Source organism: Symsagittifera roscoffensis, chromosome 6 (assembly GCF_963678635.1).
Source record: "Symsagittifera roscoffensis chromosome 6, txSymRosc1.1, whole genome shotgun sequence".
Taxonomy (NCBI): domain Eukaryota; kingdom Metazoa; phylum Xenacoelomorpha; order Acoela; family Convolutidae; genus Symsagittifera; species Symsagittifera roscoffensis.
This window is the reverse complement of record NC_087067.1, coordinates 38,691,860-38,712,348: the sequence shown is the minus strand read 5'-3', so window position 1 is coordinate 38,712,348 and position 20,489 is coordinate 38,691,860. Positions and strand designations below refer to the sequence as shown.

General features: G+C 34.9%; 1 protein-coding gene across 1 annotated transcript in view; it reads left to right on the top strand.

The window, feature by feature from the left end:
• LOC134848727 (uncharacterized) overlaps nt 1-20,489 on the top strand; it is a 47,867-nt gene that overhangs the window by 24,817 nt on the left and 2,561 nt on the right. The window contains exons 11-22 of the mRNA XM_063866238.1: nt 346-567; nt 1,011-1,254; nt 1,679-1,816; nt 2,422-2,637; nt 3,654-3,812; nt 9,784-9,914; nt 14,031-14,108; nt 16,238-16,285; nt 16,546-16,686; nt 17,223-17,621; nt 17,935-18,303; nt 19,855-20,191. Coding sequence (XP_063722308.1) covers nt 346-567; nt 1,011-1,254; nt 1,679-1,816; nt 2,422-2,637; nt 3,654-3,812; nt 9,784-9,914; nt 14,031-14,108; nt 16,238-16,285; nt 16,546-16,686; nt 17,223-17,621; nt 17,935-18,303; nt 19,855-20,191 — 2,482 coding nt within the window. The remainder of the gene's footprint in view (nt 1-345; nt 568-1,010; nt 1,255-1,678; nt 1,817-2,421; nt 2,638-3,653; nt 3,813-9,783; nt 9,915-14,030; nt 14,109-16,237; nt 16,286-16,545; nt 16,687-17,222; nt 17,622-17,934; nt 18,304-19,854; nt 20,192-20,489) is intronic.

Below are 20,489 nucleotides of genomic sequence, written 5' to 3'. Positions count from 1 at the left end.
GCAATGATATGTTCCTTTAATGGAATATCATGATTTTTTAATCATTTATTAAATAAAACTTAGCTCTAGGTAGAAAATATTTTTAAGGCTGAGTTGGTTAACTTTAGCAAAAACTTACAAATTTTAGATTTCTGCTAAATTATGAGCAAATTACTAACAATAAACAACTTTAGCTAAAAAACTAAATTTACGAAAAGCACAAGTTTTTTTTCAAATTAAAGTAATTTTTTGTAACGAACCTAAACAACAACAACCAATTTTTTTTTCAAAGTTGCTCTCAAAGACACTGGTATTATCGACAATTTGGCATTAGTTTTAGTGTACTTCACCTAATGTGTATTTCAGGTTCAGTCTTCTCAGTGCTTTGTGCTCCATAGTTCTGATGGTGTTAGCAGTGGTTATGTTCTGGGAAACATCACCAGCTCTCAAATTCTGCTCATCTATGGCCGAGGGAAACATGGACTTCATAGACCATCCATTTGTAGTCGACAACTCCAGTGAAAGATACTTCGCCCATCAAATATTGTCAAACGAGTCCATACCTTTGACTTTTTTGTCCATTTTAGAGTAAGTTTAAATGAGTAAGTTTCTCGTGGAACAATGAGAGCAATGGTCAGAATACTAGTTGCTAGAGTCGTTACAAAAACCGGTTATCTTCAGTCCCAGCTTAAGAGCTACTTCGCATTTTTGGTGATTTTCCAAACTGATGCTTCGTCTTCAATCAACAAGCATCGATAATGGTTGGCTTAGAGCTCAAAGTTAAAATATGACTGATTCGATTCCCGACTGAACGTTTTTTCCTACTTTCTAAAATTAAGTTGAGCTAAAATTCGTACATAGTGTGAACAGAACTGATTTTGAAACAACCAGAAAATTTTGTAATTTTGATACAATTGAACTTTTTCTGCTGCCAGAAAAGCGAAATTTTGCGTGCTTTACTTTGAATTTGTATCTGCTGAAGTCACACACAGTGGTAGAAAAATAACCAGTGGATGTGTGGTGTTTTTTAGCGATTGTTACCAAAACGAGCCCATCTATGTTGCCCTACAACTCTCCTCGTCGGCAAAGTACGACATCGAAGGCACTCTGAATGTCGGGGAGTTGTTGCCGGGTGCCGCGAATGTCTTCAGCTCCGCAACTCCAGATATCAGCGCCACTGTACTTGTTCCTGATGCCTTGAAGACAACGATGACCTCGTTTGATAATTCTGAGTTTGACGGGGAATTGGAGACCATGAATTTAACGTCTTCTGAGGTTAGCATTTGAGCGAAGAGATCTTTTCAACATTCAACTTGTATAGTTTTAAAACACCGAGTGTTACTCAGAATTTAATCCCATCTTCGCAACTCGACTTCAAAAGTTTTTTTTAGAAAAAATAACTCAGAAGTTGAGGTTATTCGAAGCTTATTATGCTTTAAATGAAATCAATTGCTTCGAAACACTCTGTGCTACGAGTTCATTAACCGAGTACCCTTGTTGCCCACATCTAGCCGTAGAAGTAAGAATAAACTTTCAACTCGGTTGTTTTATTTATAAAAACGTTTGCCCCAAAAACAAAAACAAAATTCTGAAAATCTTTAAGATTTTAGTTTTTTTTTAATTCTCTGGTTGATAAATATGGTCTAAGCACGTGTGCTACTTAACATTGTGACCTTGTTCAAACTGGACTTGTGTCCAGATTCTCACCTGGCACACCCAGTTGATGTTCGGAACTCCTGGAGTGACAGTGGCCTGTGATCCCTCCTGCAAGTCCATGACAGACATCAGAGACGAGTTGCAGGGATACCTGAATGCTGGGATAGAACCGAACACTGCAGTAAGAACTGTCGAATTATTATTTAGAAAACGACCATCAGACAACTATTTAAGTTAGATTGAAAAAAAAAACAGATGAGTTTTCTAGACAGCTACGTTTTAAAGGAGCTGCAGGGGTTCCTCAAGGATGGAATGGGACTAAACACGGCAATAATAGTTGTTGTAATTTTATAAATGACGACACCATAACACTCACAAGCAACAAAGAGATATTGCTCGCAACCATGACTATCGCGGGCTGCTTCTCAACAAGAAAGCTTCTTTCCTGTTTTTGTTTCATAATTTTGCCGTTCAACGAGAAAATGACTTCATAACACAAACTGCGAAATCATTTAAATAATACCGTAACAGAAGTTACGCCGCTCGTAGCTCATCAATTTTGAGATTCTTGGCAAAATTAATTGAATTCTGAGTTTTTGTTATGAAATCAAACTTCAGGCTATCCATATCCATTACAATTTTACGTTATTTTGTTGATAGCGCCATCGGACTTCAAATGAAGTGTAATAATATGGCAGAAGATAGATTTATAGCAGACGAGAACAGTTTGCGAAAAGTTCTGCATGATTCTAACTCGGATATTAATTTGATCACTTTTTTCGTTAGAGGTCAAATGCTCAGTCAGCACTCACTGTTCTGAACCATTTACTGGACACACTCATTCCAGACATGCAGCAGCTGGCCTCCCATTTCCAGGCCAACAAGAGCCACCTTCAGGACTCACTTTCAGAACTGAAAAGAGTGATTGATGAAGTGTTTCTGCCAGCCGAAAACACACTGCAGAATTGGATTGCGAATGATGCAACTCCCATGCTCGAAACGGTAAGAGTGGCATAGGGGTGGAAGTGATATCATTTTTAATGTTTTTAGGATGTTTTAATTAGGTTTATTATAATGGTAAATCCGACCAAATCAACAAGAAGTACTCCTGATTCAAAATATTAAGAAACGGTTTATAACTTAAAAAAGTTTTTTTTTCCTTTTTTTGGTAATCAATAAAGTAAAGACTTCCATACAGGGGCGGATCTAGGATTTTCTCGAGGGGGGAGGCGGATTTTCAAAAAAAAATTGAAAATTTTGTCGACCTTTTTTTAGGTCAACCAAATTGATTTTTTGAGCTGTCCCAAAGCACTGTTTTGTCCCTATTTTGGCCAAATTTTCTGCGCCGCAGAGAAATTTTTGAAAAAACAGGTCAAAAAAGCATTTTTTGGGCACTTTTTGAAAAATTTTGACAAAAAAATCGCGTTTTTTTGGCGCGCGCTCCCCCTCAAAGTTAGTATATTTTGGCGCCAAAGGCGCCTTTAGAAAAATTTAGGGTCGGTCGGCCAAAAATGGATTTCTTAAAAAAACCAAAAGGGGGACCCTTTGGGTCGGCAGGTGGTTGAATCCCTGAAAGAAAGGGGCGTCCAACCCCCCGCCCCCTCCCTCTAAATCCGCCCCTGCTTCCATATGTGATATCTCTTACCTCAGTTTCTTCGTGACGCCCATGCTTTTCGATGGCATACATATACGGTGACGGTCCGTTACGTATAAGTTATTCAAGTGTACCATGGCGTATCAGTTTTGTAGCTTCTGTGTTTTTGCGCGGCAATCAATGTTTGTTTCAGGACACTTCAGGGCGGGGCTGATAACTATTTATGTGTTTCGGAACTACATTTTTTTCAAACTTTGTGTGCCATTACATTTAACTGCTCAAAATTGTACGTAATGCAGTTATACTCAAAGAGATCTATACTAAATGAGAAGTCACCATGAGAAATACATAAATCCAAAAACTCCTCCCTATTTCAAAGAGCTGACTGGAACAAAAACAGTATTTTAATTTTGATTTTTTCTAGAGCGTGGAAGCTGTTGGGTCCAACGTGGAGAAATACCTGGGCAATTATTTGGACTGGGTCATGGCTATTCTCGAGGGTGAGTTGGGCATGTGTGGACCAGTGGCCACTGCCTATGACTACTTCTGGAACTTCACTTGCGACAAAATAGTACAGCCGGCGGTGAGTTAAGAACAAAGCCGATGAAAACTCGACCAAACAGGAATGATTATACATAAAAAGAGTATCAATAGCGTGTGGAGAATTTTTGAATGGGAGAATTTCGAAGAATATTCCCAACTTTTCTGTATATAGATTTTTTTGCCTCCCCGCAATCAGATATGAAAAAGAACTTTATAGTAAAACTAATGGTTTACGAAGACGAAATGTGTTTGTATTCGGACAGAGAACCCACAAACCAATTCAATTTTTATGCTCGTTAAGCAGCGTGACTCTTTTTCCTCCCCCCTCGCACGAGTATCAAATTTAAGGTGTAATGAATGTGTTGTGTTTATAAGGTTAAATATGACAAATAAAAATTTTTGGCATGAAATAACTAGTCCGTATGTCAATTTTCATAACAATCGGACAATTTGAAAAAAGTAGTTGTAAAAGTTTGCATGTGGGGGGAGGAAAAAGAGCCAACAACGTGCAAAATATAGCTACCGTTTCTTCCCCCGCTAGAGGAGCCTTTTTTGTATCATTGAATCCAATTGTCAACTGAACATAATATTTTGACCCATTTTGAAAATGTAAGAAGCTATTGATCCTAAATGTCGTCTAAACCTAATATTTTGACCCTTTGAGCATTTAAGCAAAATATGTCATCGCAATTGTCAATTGAAACTAGTATTTTGGCTCATTTGAGCATTTTAGGAAAAAATTCAACATAGTTGTCAATTAAAACTAAGTTTTGAACCTTTCATATAAGAAATTTATTAATCCTAATTGTCGTCTGAATCTGATTTTTGGAACCTTATTGTCGTCTGAACCTAATCTTTCGAACATAATTGTCGTCATCACGTAATAACCCAATTTTTTGAACTTAATTGTCGTCGGAACTTTATATTTGGAAAATAATTGTTGTCAGAATCTAACCTTTTAAACATAATTGGCGTCTGAACCTATAACCGAATTTTTTGAACCTAATTGTTGTCCGAACATATTCTTTGGAAAGTAATTGTTGTCTGAACCTAACTTTTTGAACTTAATTGTCATCCAAACTTTGAACCTAATTGTCGTCTGAACCTGAGCTTTGGAGCCTAGTTATCGTCTGAACCTAATTTTTTGGAAAAAATTGTCATCTGAACCTAATCTTTTGAACCTCAGTATCGTTTGAGTCAAATTTTGTGAACCTAATTGTTAATTAAACTTGTTTTCCTGAACTTAATTTTTGTCTGGAATTTATTTTTGAAAATATTTTTTGTCTAAGCTTAATCTTTTGAACTTGATTTTCATCTAAATTGAATTTTTTGAAACTAATTGTCGTCTGAACCTAATCTTTTGAACCTAATCGTCTTCTAAACCTATCTTTTGAACCTAATTGTCGTCTGAACCTAAATTTTTGAACCTAAGTGTCGTCTGAATCTAATCTTTTGAACCTAATTGTCGTTGAACCAAACCTCTTGAACCTAGTTGTCGTCTGAACCTAATTATCGTCTGAACCTAATCTTTTGAACCTAATTGTCGTTGAACTTAATTTTTTGAATCTTATTGTCGTCTGAGCCTAATATTTTGAACCTAATTGTCTTCTAAACCTAATCTTTCGAACCTAATTGTCGTTGAACCAAATCTTTTGAACCTAATTGTCGTCTGAGCCTAATTTTTTAAACCTAATTGTCTTCTAAACCTAATCTTTCGAACCTAATTGTCGTTGAACCAAATCTCTTGAACCTAGTTGTCGTCTGAACCTAATTATTGTCTGAATCTAATCTTTCGATTCTAATTATCGTTGAACCTAATTTTTTGAACCTAATTGTCGTCTGAGCCTAATTTTTTGAACTTAATTGTCTTCTAAACCTAATCTTTCGAACCTAATTGTCGTTGAACCAAATCTCTTGAACCTAGTTGTCGTCTGAACCTAATTATCGTCTGAATCTAATCTTTCGAACCTAATTGTCGTTGAAACCAATTTTTTGAACCTAATTGTCGTTGAACCAATTCTTTTGAACCTAGTTGTCGTCTGAACCTAGTTTTTTGAACCTAATTGTCTTCTAAACCTAATCTTTCGAACCTAATTGTCGTTGAACCAAATCTCTTGAACCTAATTGTCGTCTGAGCCTAATTTTTTAAACCTAATTGTCTTCTAAACCTAATCTTTCGAACCTAATTGTCGTTGAACCAAATCTCTTGAACCTAGTTGTCGTCTGAATCTAATTATCGTCTGAACCTAATCTTTCGAATCTAATTGTCGTTGAAACCAATTTTTTGAACCTAATTGTCGTCGGAGCCTAATTTTTTGACTCACTCTGAGCTTTTTAGGAAAATAATTGAACCTAATTGGCAAGTGAACCCAATATTGCGACTCGTTTGACCTTTAGGAAAATGATTGAATCTAGTTGTCAATTGAAACTATGTAGTGACCCTCTCATTTAAGAAAATTGATTAACCCTAACAGTCGTCTGAACCTAATTTTTCGAGACTAATAGTCGTCTGATTTTAATCTTTTCGACTAAATTCAACTGTTTGCCCTCTTTAGAGTATCCTAGTAGGATTAATAAACCTTGTCGACCTAACCTAATTATTTAACCTCTTAAAGCATTTTGGGAAGACGGATTAACCTGTTTGTGTGGCGTCTTTTGAGAATTTTATTAGAGAGATTAAAACTTTTTTCTTATGAACTGAATGCCGACTGCACTTAATTATTTGGTCTTGTTTATGCATTTTAAAAAAGATGATCATTGATTTTTTTTCTCTTCTCAGCATTTAAGGAAGCCTTAGACGAAAAAAGTGCATCTTCAGCGCTGGTTCACTTCTCAAAAAAATTGTATAATAGGGCCTCAGCTTTCAGAAATATTTTGAGTCAATCACGGTGGATTTTCAAAAATTTTGGAAGTTTTGTCGACTTTTTCTAGGTCGACCATATTGAATTTCCGAGCCCCCTCCAGAATACTATAAAAACCTAATTTTGACAAACATTTAGCGCCACAGGCAAATTTTTGAAAGAAACAGGCTAAAAAAAGCGTTTTTAGGCGCTTTTAAAAAAATGACCAAAAAAGTTGCATTTTTTTTCGACGCGCGCTCGCCTCCAAAATTAGTATATGTTGGCGCCACAGGCTCTTAAAGAAATTTTTAAAGTTGATCAGCCAAAAACGGATGTCATGGTTATTGAGGGGTCGAATCCACCCCTGCTGCATAATCAAAGAAAACACCGTCCTCAAAAAAATTGTCACCCCAACATTTTGAGATCTTATTGTATAGATTTCCCCAACCAGCCCATTATGCAAAAGCGGAAGGACTTATAGCTCAAAAAGGTTAAAATATGTATAATACAGCTTTTTTAGGAGGTATGATGTATACGTAGAGAGCAGCTACAAAATGCTACATGGAATTCATTGTGTCTGCCGTTTCGAAACATGGATAGTTTTTTTTCTGACGATGAGTGCTGAAAACAATAATAAACAATGGCGGGAAATTTGTTGCAACTCCTTGTTTTGAGCAGTTCTTTCAAATGGTTTTGTTTCAAATGAAACTATCGAAACGTTTACAATGTTTACATAGTTCAAAATTTACAAAGCATAATTTAACATAGTACAGTAATTGCCCCTAAGAACCGAGAGAACTCGCAATTAAAAACCCGATGTAATCGAAAATAAAATAAAATGCGAGTTGTCGTAAATGTTGCGCTACTTACAGAAAACAACAGCTCGCAACACTAAATAAACAATTGAACATATCTGTAACTACAATTTTTGGTCGAAAAAAGTGCGGTTACAAAGAAACAACACAAAAAGACTACAACAAAAAATCTTTCAACCTAAAGAAACTGATACCTGGCGATTTCAAATTATTTAAAAATTATACTTTTTTGTTTTTTATCATTGAATTAAAGGTAACTCACAAAAGCTCAAAAATTTCTCCTACGGAAAAACCAGGCTAAGATAATACAACGTCACTTTGTTTCTCAAGCTTTAAAAAATTAACTATCCAATCTGAGGAACTTTAATTCACAAGAACGTTTGTGATTCAGACTTTATTCATCATCATGATTTGTCTAAAAAAACTTATTTTGGTTTCTCGGAAGAAGTAATAATCTAATTGTAACGGCTGTTATTTAAAAACGATTTTGCGTTGTTGATCATCTAAGACCCAACACTAATTGTTCCGGCACACACAAAAGAATTGCTTTTTTTCCAGTTAAATTTGACAATTTCAAGAAAAAGTCATAGTCAACCAAGTTCCGTATCATGTTGAAACCTTTTTGGTTGTGTCAGTTTTCAATTTTGAGACTAAATCATCTAATTGTTCCGACTTTCGATACGAAAGTAACGGAATATTTGTGCTCGGGGTGGGTTTTTTTTTCTTCAGACAAATTTCGACTTTTTAACTAGCCATTTTTGGCGGAATTTTTTAATAACATTCGAAAGGTATTGTTGTCTTGAGCTCAAATTTGAAAAAATATGTTACCTGTGATCATTTTTTGTAAAGTTCTGGGGGTTTAAAAATTGCCATTTTGGCCAATTTGAGACAATTAACGCGCGATATATTTCGCGCTATTAACGCGTGAGCGGAGAATTAATCCGTCTTAAAAATCGTTTTAAATTGGTTCAAAGAAGCTTATTTGCCATAATTGATTTGGTACAAGGAGCAAAATCTATCTTTTTGTACTTTATATGGCGTGTGGGGGGATGATTTTCATAAAAAAGTTCAAATTTTACAAAAAAAAATTTCATTTTATTTTTTCTTACATTTAAATTTTTAATGTTATTACTGCTCCATAAAACCTTAAAAAGCAGTCGGAACATTCAGGGCTTCGCCCTAATACGAGCAGTCTTGTTGTATTTAGAATTGATCATTAATTTAGCTCTTATCTTTTTCAATAATTTTTCCAAATGTTTCTTTTGATTATATTTAATTTGTCTTTATTTTTGATTGTTCTGATCACTGCTCCGACTCTTTTTGGTCAAAATGACGAAATATTTGTGCTCTGGTTGGTTTTATTTCTCCAGACAAATTCGGACATTTTAACTAGCAGTTTTTGACAAAAATTTTTTTATACTGTTCTAAAAGTGATAATGGGCTTCCAGTTTTTTCTGTACCAGTCACTTCCGTTCAGTCATTTTCGCCCCATAGACACGGTCGTTTTTGCCCCAGTCATTTCCCCTCCAAAAATAGTCAGTTTTGGGGCGGAAATGTCTGGTCACGGTGACGTTGAATTGAGCTCAAATTTAAAAAGATATTTCACCTGTGATCTGTCAAGCTATGGGAGTTTAAGGATTGCAAGTTTGGCCAAATTAGGTCAATTAAGTCGCTATACATTTCGCGCTATTAGCGCGTAAGCAGAAATTAATTCAAAATTGTTCCAAATTGGTTAAAGCAAGCTAATTGTCATAATTATTAGGTAACCAGCAGTGAAATTTATCACCTTGCCATTATATGGCATGTGGAGGATGACATACAAAAATCCAAAAAAAATTTCAAAAATTAACATAACGCGGATAGGAGCACATTTTGGTGTTTGTAGGCCTCTGGAATCCTGAGACAAGTCTTTAAACTTGTTATAATTTTGTCGGAACGGTGAAAGAAAATGAAAAAAAAACAAAGAGAGCTTCTTTATTGCGGAATCCGCTTGCAATTCAAAAAACACACCGTTAGGCCTTGTAATAAAAAAAAAACGTTTTTTTTTTAAAGTTCATCATTATTCTTAAGCGAACACTGCTCCATAGACCTTGAAAGGCAGTCGGAACATTCAAGGCTTTGCCTTGATACGAGCAGTTTTGTTTACTTTGGTTGGAACATGCTGTGCTAACTGCACAGCGTCCGAATATCCTTGTTAATTGCTTAAATTTTAATCAAAAATAGTAAATCAGGTATAAGGTAGCGGAAAAAATGCTTTCATTTTTGAAAAGCCTTAAAGCATATTAATCATTTAAAAGAAACAAAACAATTGAGGCTAAACCTTATGCTCGGTCAGTAAAAACCTGATATTTTTCAGAACGTGATCTGGTTCCTGGCCATCTGGGTCTCGCTGTGCCTGTTCAGCACTTCAATATGTGCCTTTCGAATCAGCTTCTATTTATTCAGACCACGACAAGTTTCGGAAAAGAAGCCAGTAGAAAGTGAAACGTATGTAGAAAAGATTATTTTTCAGTTATTTCCCACCCGTCTCGTTCAATGACAGCATCTAGTTGTCTAAAAATTGGTTCAAATTGTAATTTACACGAAGGACATGATGCACAGCTTTTTTCATTTTTTCACGTTGATATGATTTTATAACAATTTGGAACATCAAAAACTGTTTAAATTAGGCATTCGTAAATCAAATTTCTAGAGAAAATCAAGGTTGAAGCTGGAAAAAAGCGAAAAAAAAAATCATTTCAACTATTCATTCCCAAGGGAATAGACGGAAATTCGAGCTGTTCTATTTTTTATGATTTCTTAGTTGTGAGAATTTAAAAATCAAAAGTTTTTAAAAAAACTAATGTTGTTGAGCTATTAACCACACGAATCTACCAGAAGAGTTTCAATTGGTGTGACGAGGGGGTACTTAAACATCATCTTCAGCATATATGAAAAAGCTGTTGATCCAAGATTTTGGCGACGGAGGGAAAATGGTATTTTATTTAAGGGTAGTTTTTTTGAAATTTTTGATCAACAGTTTGAACTAAGTCTCTTTTTTGGCAGTTATGTGAGCTTCAACTTAGCGTGTAGGTTGGTGACAAGGGCGACTCTATAAAATATTAGGGTTTGAAAGCCAAAAAGTGAGCGCTGCAAAATAATCGAAAGAGGGCTTTCTGTAAAAAAAAATAGTTTGGCAACTTAAATTAATTGGAAGCGGGTGGTTGGACGCTTTCAAAAGCGCTACTGAATAAACCATGGCGAGTTCAACCTTTCTGGTCTAATATCAAATGAATGAAACATGAACAATCAATATTTCATAAATACGATTGGTGTGCTACTCTAAAAGACTATGAATAAAAATGAGACATAAATAATAAATCGCAAAAATCCCTTAGATGTTTTTTCTTAGGAAGAGATTGTAACCATTAAATATATTATCAAAAACGCAAAAAAACTAGACGCTAAATATAAATCTGGTTTCAGCTATCCGGGTCAACGAGCAGATTGATGTTTAAAATGTGTTTTGCTTTGATGTTTAAGTGAACTGCGCAAAGTTTCATGACTAGCCAGTATTTTTAAGACCATTTATTCACGAGGTAAAAGGACCAACATACGAGCTGCACAGCTCATCACGGCGAACCACTGTTGTGCCCCTGCTTAAAAACAACATTGGTTATTTTTTTGTTATTTTTCTGGTCCCCCTTTGTACTATTTTGAGATATCCATTTTTAGTGACGGACCCTAAGGCTCTTCTAAAGGGGCCTTTGATGCCAATATACACTAATTTTGAGGTGTGCGCGCCAAAAAACGCGATGTTTTTGGTCAAAATGTTCCAAAAAAGGCCTGAAAAAGCTTTTTTTTTTGGCCTGTTTTTTCACAGGCTTTTTACTGCTTTAAAAGAGAGCACGGAAATCAATTTGGTCGACCTAAAAAAAGTTGACAAAAATTCGATCCAATCCTGATCTAAAAGGAAGCCATTACATGTTTTCGAGGTAAGTACGCCCAAATTAGCAAGTATTCGTGGCACAGAAATTTTTAGCCCAAATTAGCAAGTGGCACAGAAATTTTTGACCATATTTTTTCAAAAAAAAAAATTTAAAAAATGAGAAACAAATGAAAAAAGAAAAAATGCTGAATTTAAAGTTAAGGTGAACCGAATTTTTGAAAAAAAATCCGTAAGAATTAGTTAAATTTTTAAGAAACTGTTCAGTCGATGCCAGAAACTAAAATTTGATGTCTTGCACGTCGGGGTGATTAAACGGAGTTTTCATGCAAAATAAATTATGTGAAAACTTTTCAGAAGTAAAGCACTTTTTTGAGACTGTCCTCTGAGATCTGATTATGCAATTGCTAGAAGTGTGTTTCATCCAATTAAATCAGTGTTGAAAAAGTAATGGCTTGAAAATTTTGCTTTTCAGACCAAATTACCGCTTAGGAAGCAGATGAGAAAAGAACTTTTTGAACACTGATTACAAGCTACTAAAAACAAAGTTAAGATTTTTTGTTCAATAAAACGATCCAATACTCGGGGAAAAAAAAGTGCTTAATATTTCTTATTTCTAAGTTTTATAATTTCAATCATTTCAATTTACTTTTCAAAGAAATAATTGAACTATTTTCTGTCTAGGCTAATTTTTGTGTCAATAGCTCGACTTAAATAGCTTGTTTCACAATTTGATTACTAATTCTTTAAAACAAAAATTCACTCAAACTCACATATTGAACTATTTTCTGTCTAGGCTAATTTTTGTGTCCATAGCTCGACTTAAATAGCTTGTTTCACAATTTGATTACTAATTCTTTAAAACAAAAATTCACTCAAACTCACATAATTGTTTTTGCAATATTTTAATTTGCGTTATAAAATCACAAACATATAAAGAATGTATGGTAGCGGCAGTAACTGTAAAAGTAATGATAAAAAAAACAATTGTTTCAATGGGAGAGATTTTACCGGTAGTAAAAAATTTTTGCTTTGTCTCTTATGTTTTGTTTTGAATATGTACAGGGCAGAAACGCATTATTTGAACTCTTCGCATTCTAGATTCATTATTATCGATTCAATTTTCTCCAATCCATAGAAACTTGGAGTTACTTAATGAAAAAATAACACCATCTGCACAGCATCTTTTGCGGTAGTTTGTGGATATCTAAACAGCTTGGAGGTTTACAAATTATGTGAAACAGTTCTGGAAAATTCTATTTTTGAAATAATTTGGTACGGTACATTACAGGAAACAACTATATATTCCAAAATTTCTAATGCTTTTTTGGATATTCTAACATTTTGCGGAATAATTTGTTGGCAAGTAAAGCTCATTTTAAAGTTTTGTTTACTGATGTTAAATAGTCTTGTTTTACTCATAATTTACTGGAATTTACTCAAAGTAACTTTTCAACAATTGATCACATTTAGAAAGAAAGTGAATGTTTCTTTCTTACAAATCTTCACCTCAAAGCCGCTAAAGTTAACTAATAAAGAAACTTGAATATCAACTTCATTGGTGGAAATAAGATTTAAATTTTTTTTATACTTTCCTAACAGCGAGTTTTTCATTTTAACAAGTTTCAAAGTTTTTCAATCGATTGTGTTATGATTTCTGACTTATTTTTGTTTTTATAAATTTCCCATCAATAAATTTCAATCTAGACACTCAATTTCAATATGAGAACTAAAAAAATTGCAAATTTATTGAGTTTTGAGAGTCAGAAAAAAGCAAAAAACAGAAATGAAAACCATTTATAATTTCAAAATCAAACTGGGATAATAAATTAATGCTGAACTGTCAAAACCTGAAAAACGTCATTTATGTAATAAAAAAATAGTCTTTTATCAAATGAAAAACTTTATTTCATTGGTTTTCGTGTTTCTAGCCATTTATACCTTAGAAATTGTGTTGCAAACCACAACTCTCAAAAAATGTAACAACTATGGATTATCTGGTCCAAAGTCTCAGATTTTATTTTAAACTTCATAAAAAAGCTTAATTTTCTAATGTGGAATAAAAAAACTTGCCAAATCTCGACAACTACTTGTTCGATTCTCTTAACATTTTGCACACATGCATAGCAGCCTAAGTCACGCAATGTGTAGTAACTGAAAAGTTTTCAAAAGCCGCCAAAAAATAGAAAACATCCTTCAAATTTTTTCGTTTCATGTTATAACTGTAATTTTTTTTCTGTATTCTCATCACACCACGCATAAAAAATGGCATCAACAAATTAAAATTGTTTAATGATTGTCGTTTTTTATGAATGTGGGTGGGAATTCCTTGGCTACTGGCACAGTAACCAGCTACTTTGTTATAATTGCCGTTCTATTGTGTGCAATTATGTTTCCTGGTGTCTCGGTTCTCGAGGACGAATTTATTGCTGACTATGCCCCCTTATAACACTTACGATACAAGTCCACACAAAGTTACCCACTACTAGAAGGTTTCTGAGGTTGTCATTTGTAGAGTTTTGCTGCATGGTTTTAAAATGCTCCGTCGATAAAATTATTTTTGATTGTTTCAAAATTGGGCTTTGTTGATTTTTGCTGTCATTTTGGGCTTAATGCTTACTCATTTTGGCCTAATCTTTACTCTGTATTTTGCAAGCCCACTATTGAGGTGTTTTTAGGGTGATTACGACAGCTGAGGAGAAGGTCTATGAAAGTCAGCCGACAACTGCAAGCAAGAGTCGCCGATCTTCTGTGCGGTAAGTTGGCTAGCGTCAAACTTTGCTGTTCTCATTTTTTCAACATGCAGCAATTTTCTATTCTAAATTTCCAACAAGATTGCTCGTATCAGGGCGAAGCCCTGAATTTTCCGACTGCCTCTTAAGGTTTTATGAATAAAGTAATAAAATAGAATGAAATTTTTTTTCTAAAGTTTGAAAATTTTTCTTTGAAAATCATCCCCCACACGCCATATAAAGTACAAAACAATAGATTTCGCTCCTCGTAACAAATCAGTTATGGCAAATAAGCTTCTTCCAACCAATTTGGAACAATTTCTAAGACGGATTAAATATCCGCTCACGCGTTAATAGCGCGAATTATATCGCGCGTTAATTGTCCCAAATTGGTCAAAATGGCCAAAATGGCAATCTTTAAACCCTCATAACTTTACGAAAAAAGATCACAGGTGAAATATCTTTTCAAATTTAAGCTCAGGACAACAATACATTTTGAATGATATAAAAAAATTCCGTCAAAAATGGCTAGTTAAAAAGTCGAAAGTTGTCTGAAGAAAAAAAAAAACCCACCCCGAGCACAAATATGCCGTTACTTTCGTATCGAAAGTCGAAACAACAAGACTGCTCGTATCAGGGCGAAGCCCTGAAAATTCCGACTGCCTTTTAAGGTTTATGGAGCAGCAGTAATAACATTTAAGAAATAAAATAAAATAAAATAAATTGAAAAATTTTTTTTCTTAAATTTGAATTTTTTTTTGAAAATCATCTTCCCACACGCCATTTAAATTTCAAAAAGAGAGATTTCATTCCTTGTAACAAATCAGTTATGGCAAATAAGCTTCTTCCAACTTATTTGGAACGGTTTCTAAGACGGACTAAATCTCCGCTTACGCGTTAATAGCGCGAATTATATCGCGCGTTAATTGTCCCAAATTGGTCAAAATGGCCAAAAATGGCAATCTTTAAACCCTCATAACTTCACGAAAAATGATCATAGGTGAAATATCTTTTCAAAAATAAGCTCAGGACAACAATAGCTTTCGAATGATATAAAAAAATTCCGTCAAAAATGGCTAGTTAAAAAGTCGAAATTTGTCTGAAGAAAAAAAAAACCCACCCCGAGCACAAATAATCCGTTACTTTCGTATCGAAAGTCGGAACAATAAAGACAACATGATAAGCACTCGAAACGGAAACAAGACTGCTCGTATCAGGGCGAAGCCCTGAATGTTCCGACTGCCTTTTAAGGTTTATCGAGCAGTAATAATATTTAAAAATTCAATGAAATTTAAAAAAAAAATGAAAAACTTTTTTTTCTCTTAAATTTGAATTTTTTAAAATGAAAATCATCCCCCCACACGCCATATAAAGTACAAAAGGATAAGTTTCGCTCCTTGTAACAAACCAATTATGGCAAATAAGCTTCTTTTAACCAATTTGGAACGATTTCTAAGACGGATTAACTCTCCGTTTACGCATTATTAGCGCGAATTATATCGTGCGTTAATTGTCCCAAATTGGCCAAAATTGCAATCTTTGAACCCCCGTAACTTTACGAAAAATGATGAAGTGAATACAGGTGAAGTGAAATATCTTTTCCAATTTGAGCTCAGAACAACAATACCTTTCGAATGATATGAAAAATTTCCGTCAGAAATGGTTAGTTAAAAAGTCGAAATTTGTCTGAAGAAAAAAAAAACCCACCCCGAGCACAAATATTCCGTTACTTTCGTACCGAAAGTCGGAACAATAATGGCCGCAATGCCAAGAATAGATCAAAATCAAATTAAAGTGATGTTTATACAAATAAGCGTAAATATAGAGTAAATTAAGTGCGTTATGTTATTATTATTAACAAACCGTTTTTTACAAAGATTTTTTTGTTTGCCGATTATCATCGATTTTTAAAAAGTTCTATTGAAGTCTTCCTGTCTAAATTGAAAGTTTCAAAGCTGATCTAAAATTTTTATTTTTCGTACTCTTTATTTTTACCAATTTTTTTCTTTTTTCTTACCCATTTTATCAAAGTGGGAGTGGCGCTGGCCTCCTAACACTCAAGAGAGCTTAACAACTCTTTAGAATAATATAAGCTTTCAGTAGGGTTCAACAAGGTTTCGGTATTGGATCTCTGCAACTGGTTTTTTTTGCAGCGATATGTTGGATGGAAACTTGTCTAAGTCAAATAGAGTCAGTCCAACGTAAGAATTATCATGATTTCAAATATGATTTCAACTGTCATTCTTTAAGTTATCATTCCATAAATAACATCGTCAATCCACGAAAGTTTGAAGTTTGATTTCATCATATAATTGAGTGAATATTTTCGTGAGGTAAATTGTAGGTGTAAATTCTTGTGGGATGAGATTTTATGACACTGATGCATGAAGCTTTAGCATGAGTGGAATTTTAAATTGCACGAATTGTTCATCTTATCCTCAGTGTGTGTTTGTTTGATCAGCTCCTTTTCTATGGACACAGACGCGGGAACAGGGAGTACGCATGACACTTGGATCCACAACGAGAACCACCACCACACCACTCTCGCCCGACATCCGCCGCCAAAAAGAGGAAGAAAACCTCCGAGGATTAGAGACACATGGTGTGTACATGCGTCAGTTAGAACATACAGGGATTTCGGAACAACTTACTCAAAGTTAAGTTTGGAACATCTCATAAAATACCAGAGCTCAAACACTCCTTGAGAAATTCGACATTTATTTGAGAATTTTTAAAACAAACACTCTGTATAATAGCAGTGTATATCTCCTCCTCCTCCCTGCCTCCCCTCCTTTCCCTCCATCAATATCAATTCGGTGGCCCAGTTATTTTGAAAAGTTACTTTTGATTTTTTTTACCTCATTGACTTTTGGCTTCATTAGTCCAGACCTTACAACAGTAATGGTTTTAAAACAAAAAACATGTTTTAGGGTTGAGAAAAATATAACTTGAGTACGTAATTGATAAAATTTTAGGTTTTGTTGATAAAAACAAACAACTTGGAGAGTTGTTTATAGAAAATTTTTCTATACAAGTTCAAAGGTTAACAAAAATTGTTGCGCGTTAATTAAGAGAAAAGAGCCACAATGATTTCATTTCTGCGCATAAAAATTTGTTAATCAAACTTTTCTTCTGAAGCGCTGTCAACACAGACGCAAGACGAGTTTCGGAAGTACCGATTGTTCCGACCTTACTTCTCGCAGAAAAGTCTGTCTCGCCAACTCCGAGTGAAGACGTTGTGGCGGGAAAACCTCCCATTTCCGGTCGATCCAGGGGTGCGATGAGTCATATTATGAAGATTAAAAGGGTAAAAGGTGAGGGTCGTTGCAGATCACGCAACGACAGGCCTCGATCCGCCCCTGGAAATTTCATTTGGAATAAAGTAGTTTTCGTCGGGAGTAGAGGTTCGACGAACTTGTTCGCGACAACTTCGAGTAGCCGAGAGGATTCGCTAGCCGACGGATTGTCGGATTACGCCGAGAGCGATATTTCGACTCCCAAAATGGCGTGGAGTTTTTCGCAAACTATGACCAAAAAGTATTTCTAAACGTTAAATAACTAAAATTTACATCACTAACTCAAAGCGTACTTTCTTTTCTTGCCTAAAAATACTAATTTGCTTTTTAATAGACCATTACTTCATAATGCTTAAATGAAATCAAAAATGTTTGCCCTCTTTTAGCATCTGAGAAATCATTGGTGTGTTTTCTTGAGTGTTTTTTTTTGTTATTCCGTGTTTTTGAATGTCTTGTATTTTGTATGGAATAAACTACAAAAATTTTCTGTAATCAATAATTTACGTATCAAAACTGATTTTTCCATACATTCTTTCACCGCATTTTGTTCACAGAATAACGGAGGAGACAAATTTAAATGAAGACGCAGCGGATAAACCAAACAAAACAGAAGAAACAAAAACAGAAGTAAGCAAAAATAAGCAGGAAAAAGAGGAGGAAAGTTTTCCACTGGAAGACCGAGTCACGCCGTTGATTTTTGGGAATCATTCAGACTTGAAGTTGGAAAAAGAAAACTCAAAAGCCGACGAAAAACCGGAAGAAGCCGGGAGTTTAAAAAGCGACGACAGTAATCAAAACGAGAAAGAAGACAAAAACGAAAAACCATCGAACTCTGAGAGCAAAAACCGACCTCGCACATCGCGTGAATCGAACCGACAGTCGTCTCTCGGACTTGACGATGACTCGAGTACAGAAGCCGATCGGTAAGACTTATTTTAAATACTTGTATAATGAGTTTAAGTCCGGGGTGGCTTTCTCAATAGAGTAATTTCGGATAAAGTACACCGTCTGTTCGTCACGCTATCTTATTTTCGGCCGGATAGATTCGTGCAACTGTTTAGTCAAATACCGATCCTAATCTTACTCTAAGATTTCCTAGTCTCAATAGATATAGTACATTCTGGTATTGATGCGAGGTTAGAATAGAGGAAGAGCAACTGTTTGCTAAGTTAAATTTATTCTTCTCTGGTTGAAACTATAAAGTTTCAACCTTACAATTTATTGTAAGTTTTAGTCACGGATCATGATTAATTAGTTCTAAGTATTGAACAGGAATAGTTCATCAAGAATATAATAGGATAAAATAAATACTTGTTTTGAACTGGTTCCAATAAACAATTCAAATTGAAATATAAACAAGGCTGCTCGTATCAGGGCGAAGCCCTGAATGTTCCGACTGCCTTTTAACGTTTATGGAGCAGTAAAAACATTTAAAAATTCAATGAAATAAAACAAAATCATTTGTTTTTCTAAAATTTGAATTTTTTTTATGAAAATCATCCCCCCACACGCCATACAAAGTACAAAAGGACGGATTTCGCTCGTATTAACCAATAAATTATGGCATATAAATTTCCTTGAATCCACTTGGAACGATTTCAAAACGGATTAACTCTCCGCTTACGCGTTAATAGCGCTAAATATATCGCGCGCTAATTGTCCCAAATTGGCCAAAATGGCAATCTTTAAACCCCCGTAACTTTACGAAAAATGATCACAGATGAAATATCTTTTCGAATTTGAGCTCAAGACAACAATACCTTTCGAATGATCTAAAAAATTCCGTCAAAAATGGCTAGTTAAAAAGTCGAAATTTGTCTGAAGAAGAAAAAAACCCACCCCGAGCACAAATATTCCGTTACTTTCGTATCGAAAGTCGGAACAACAAGACTGCTCGTATCAGGGTAAAGCCCTGAATGTTCCGACTGCCTTTTAAGGTTTATTGAGCAGCAGTAATACATAAAAAAAATTAAATGAAATAAAATAAAATGAAAATTTTTTTTCTAAAAATAAAATTTTTTAAAAAATCATCACCCCAACTATGGCCCAACTATTCCCAACTATGGCAAATAAGCTTCTTTTGACCAATTTGGAACGATTTCTATGATGGAATAACTCTCGGTTTAGGCGTTAATAGCGCGAAATATATCGCGCGTTAATTGTCTCAAATTGGCCAAAATGGCAATCTTTAAACCCCCGTAACTTTACAAAAAACGATCACAGGTAAAATATCTTTTCAAATTTGAGCTCAAGACAACAATACCTTTCGAATGATATAAAAAAAGTTCCGTCAAAAATGGCTAGTTAAAAAGTCGAAATTTGTCTAAAGAAAAAAAAACCCACCCCGAGCACAAATATTCCGTTACTTTCGTATGGAAAGTCGGAACAAAAACAGCTCAGATCTTGCTGGAAAACGATCCAAGCTTGCAGTATTTGAACATAATCTTTACCTAAAAAAGACCCGCATTTTTCAGCGTGTACTTCACCCGAACTCCGAATGGTTTGAAATCTACCAAGCCAGTGGTGCTTGCCAGTGTGACTCCCAGGAACAACGCGACATCCAGAGATCCCGCCAGCGATTCAACAACCAATTCCGAAAACCCAGATAAAAGCCAGAAGTCCAAAATTAAAAATAACAGGGAAAAGGAGCCTGAAAATACAGTCTCAATGGGTCAAGAGCCCAGTAGCCAAATAGGGAATGAGGCTGGGGATTTGAGATCAAAAAAGAATGAGTCCCCGGCGACCGATGCGAAAATAGAAATGCAGTCGGCGAGGGGAAATAAACGAAAGCCTTCAGACGACTTGAACGAGGTATGCTTCCTTGAAACTTATTCTCAACAAACTTTTCCTAATATTGACGCAGAAGTCGTTACTGGAGCAAATACATGCTTATTTTTAAGGAGATAGAGTGCCGGGGACACATAAAGTCACCTCATGAGTCAAGGTGATTCTAAATAGGTACACTTTCTTAAGTTCATAAAAATAGCGCACATTTTTCAAGAAGGGACAAAAGAGAACAAAACTGCTCGTATCAGGGTGAAGACCTGAATGTTCTAACTGTTTTTAAGGTCGATGGAGTAGCGTTCACTTAAAAAAACAAATGGAATTT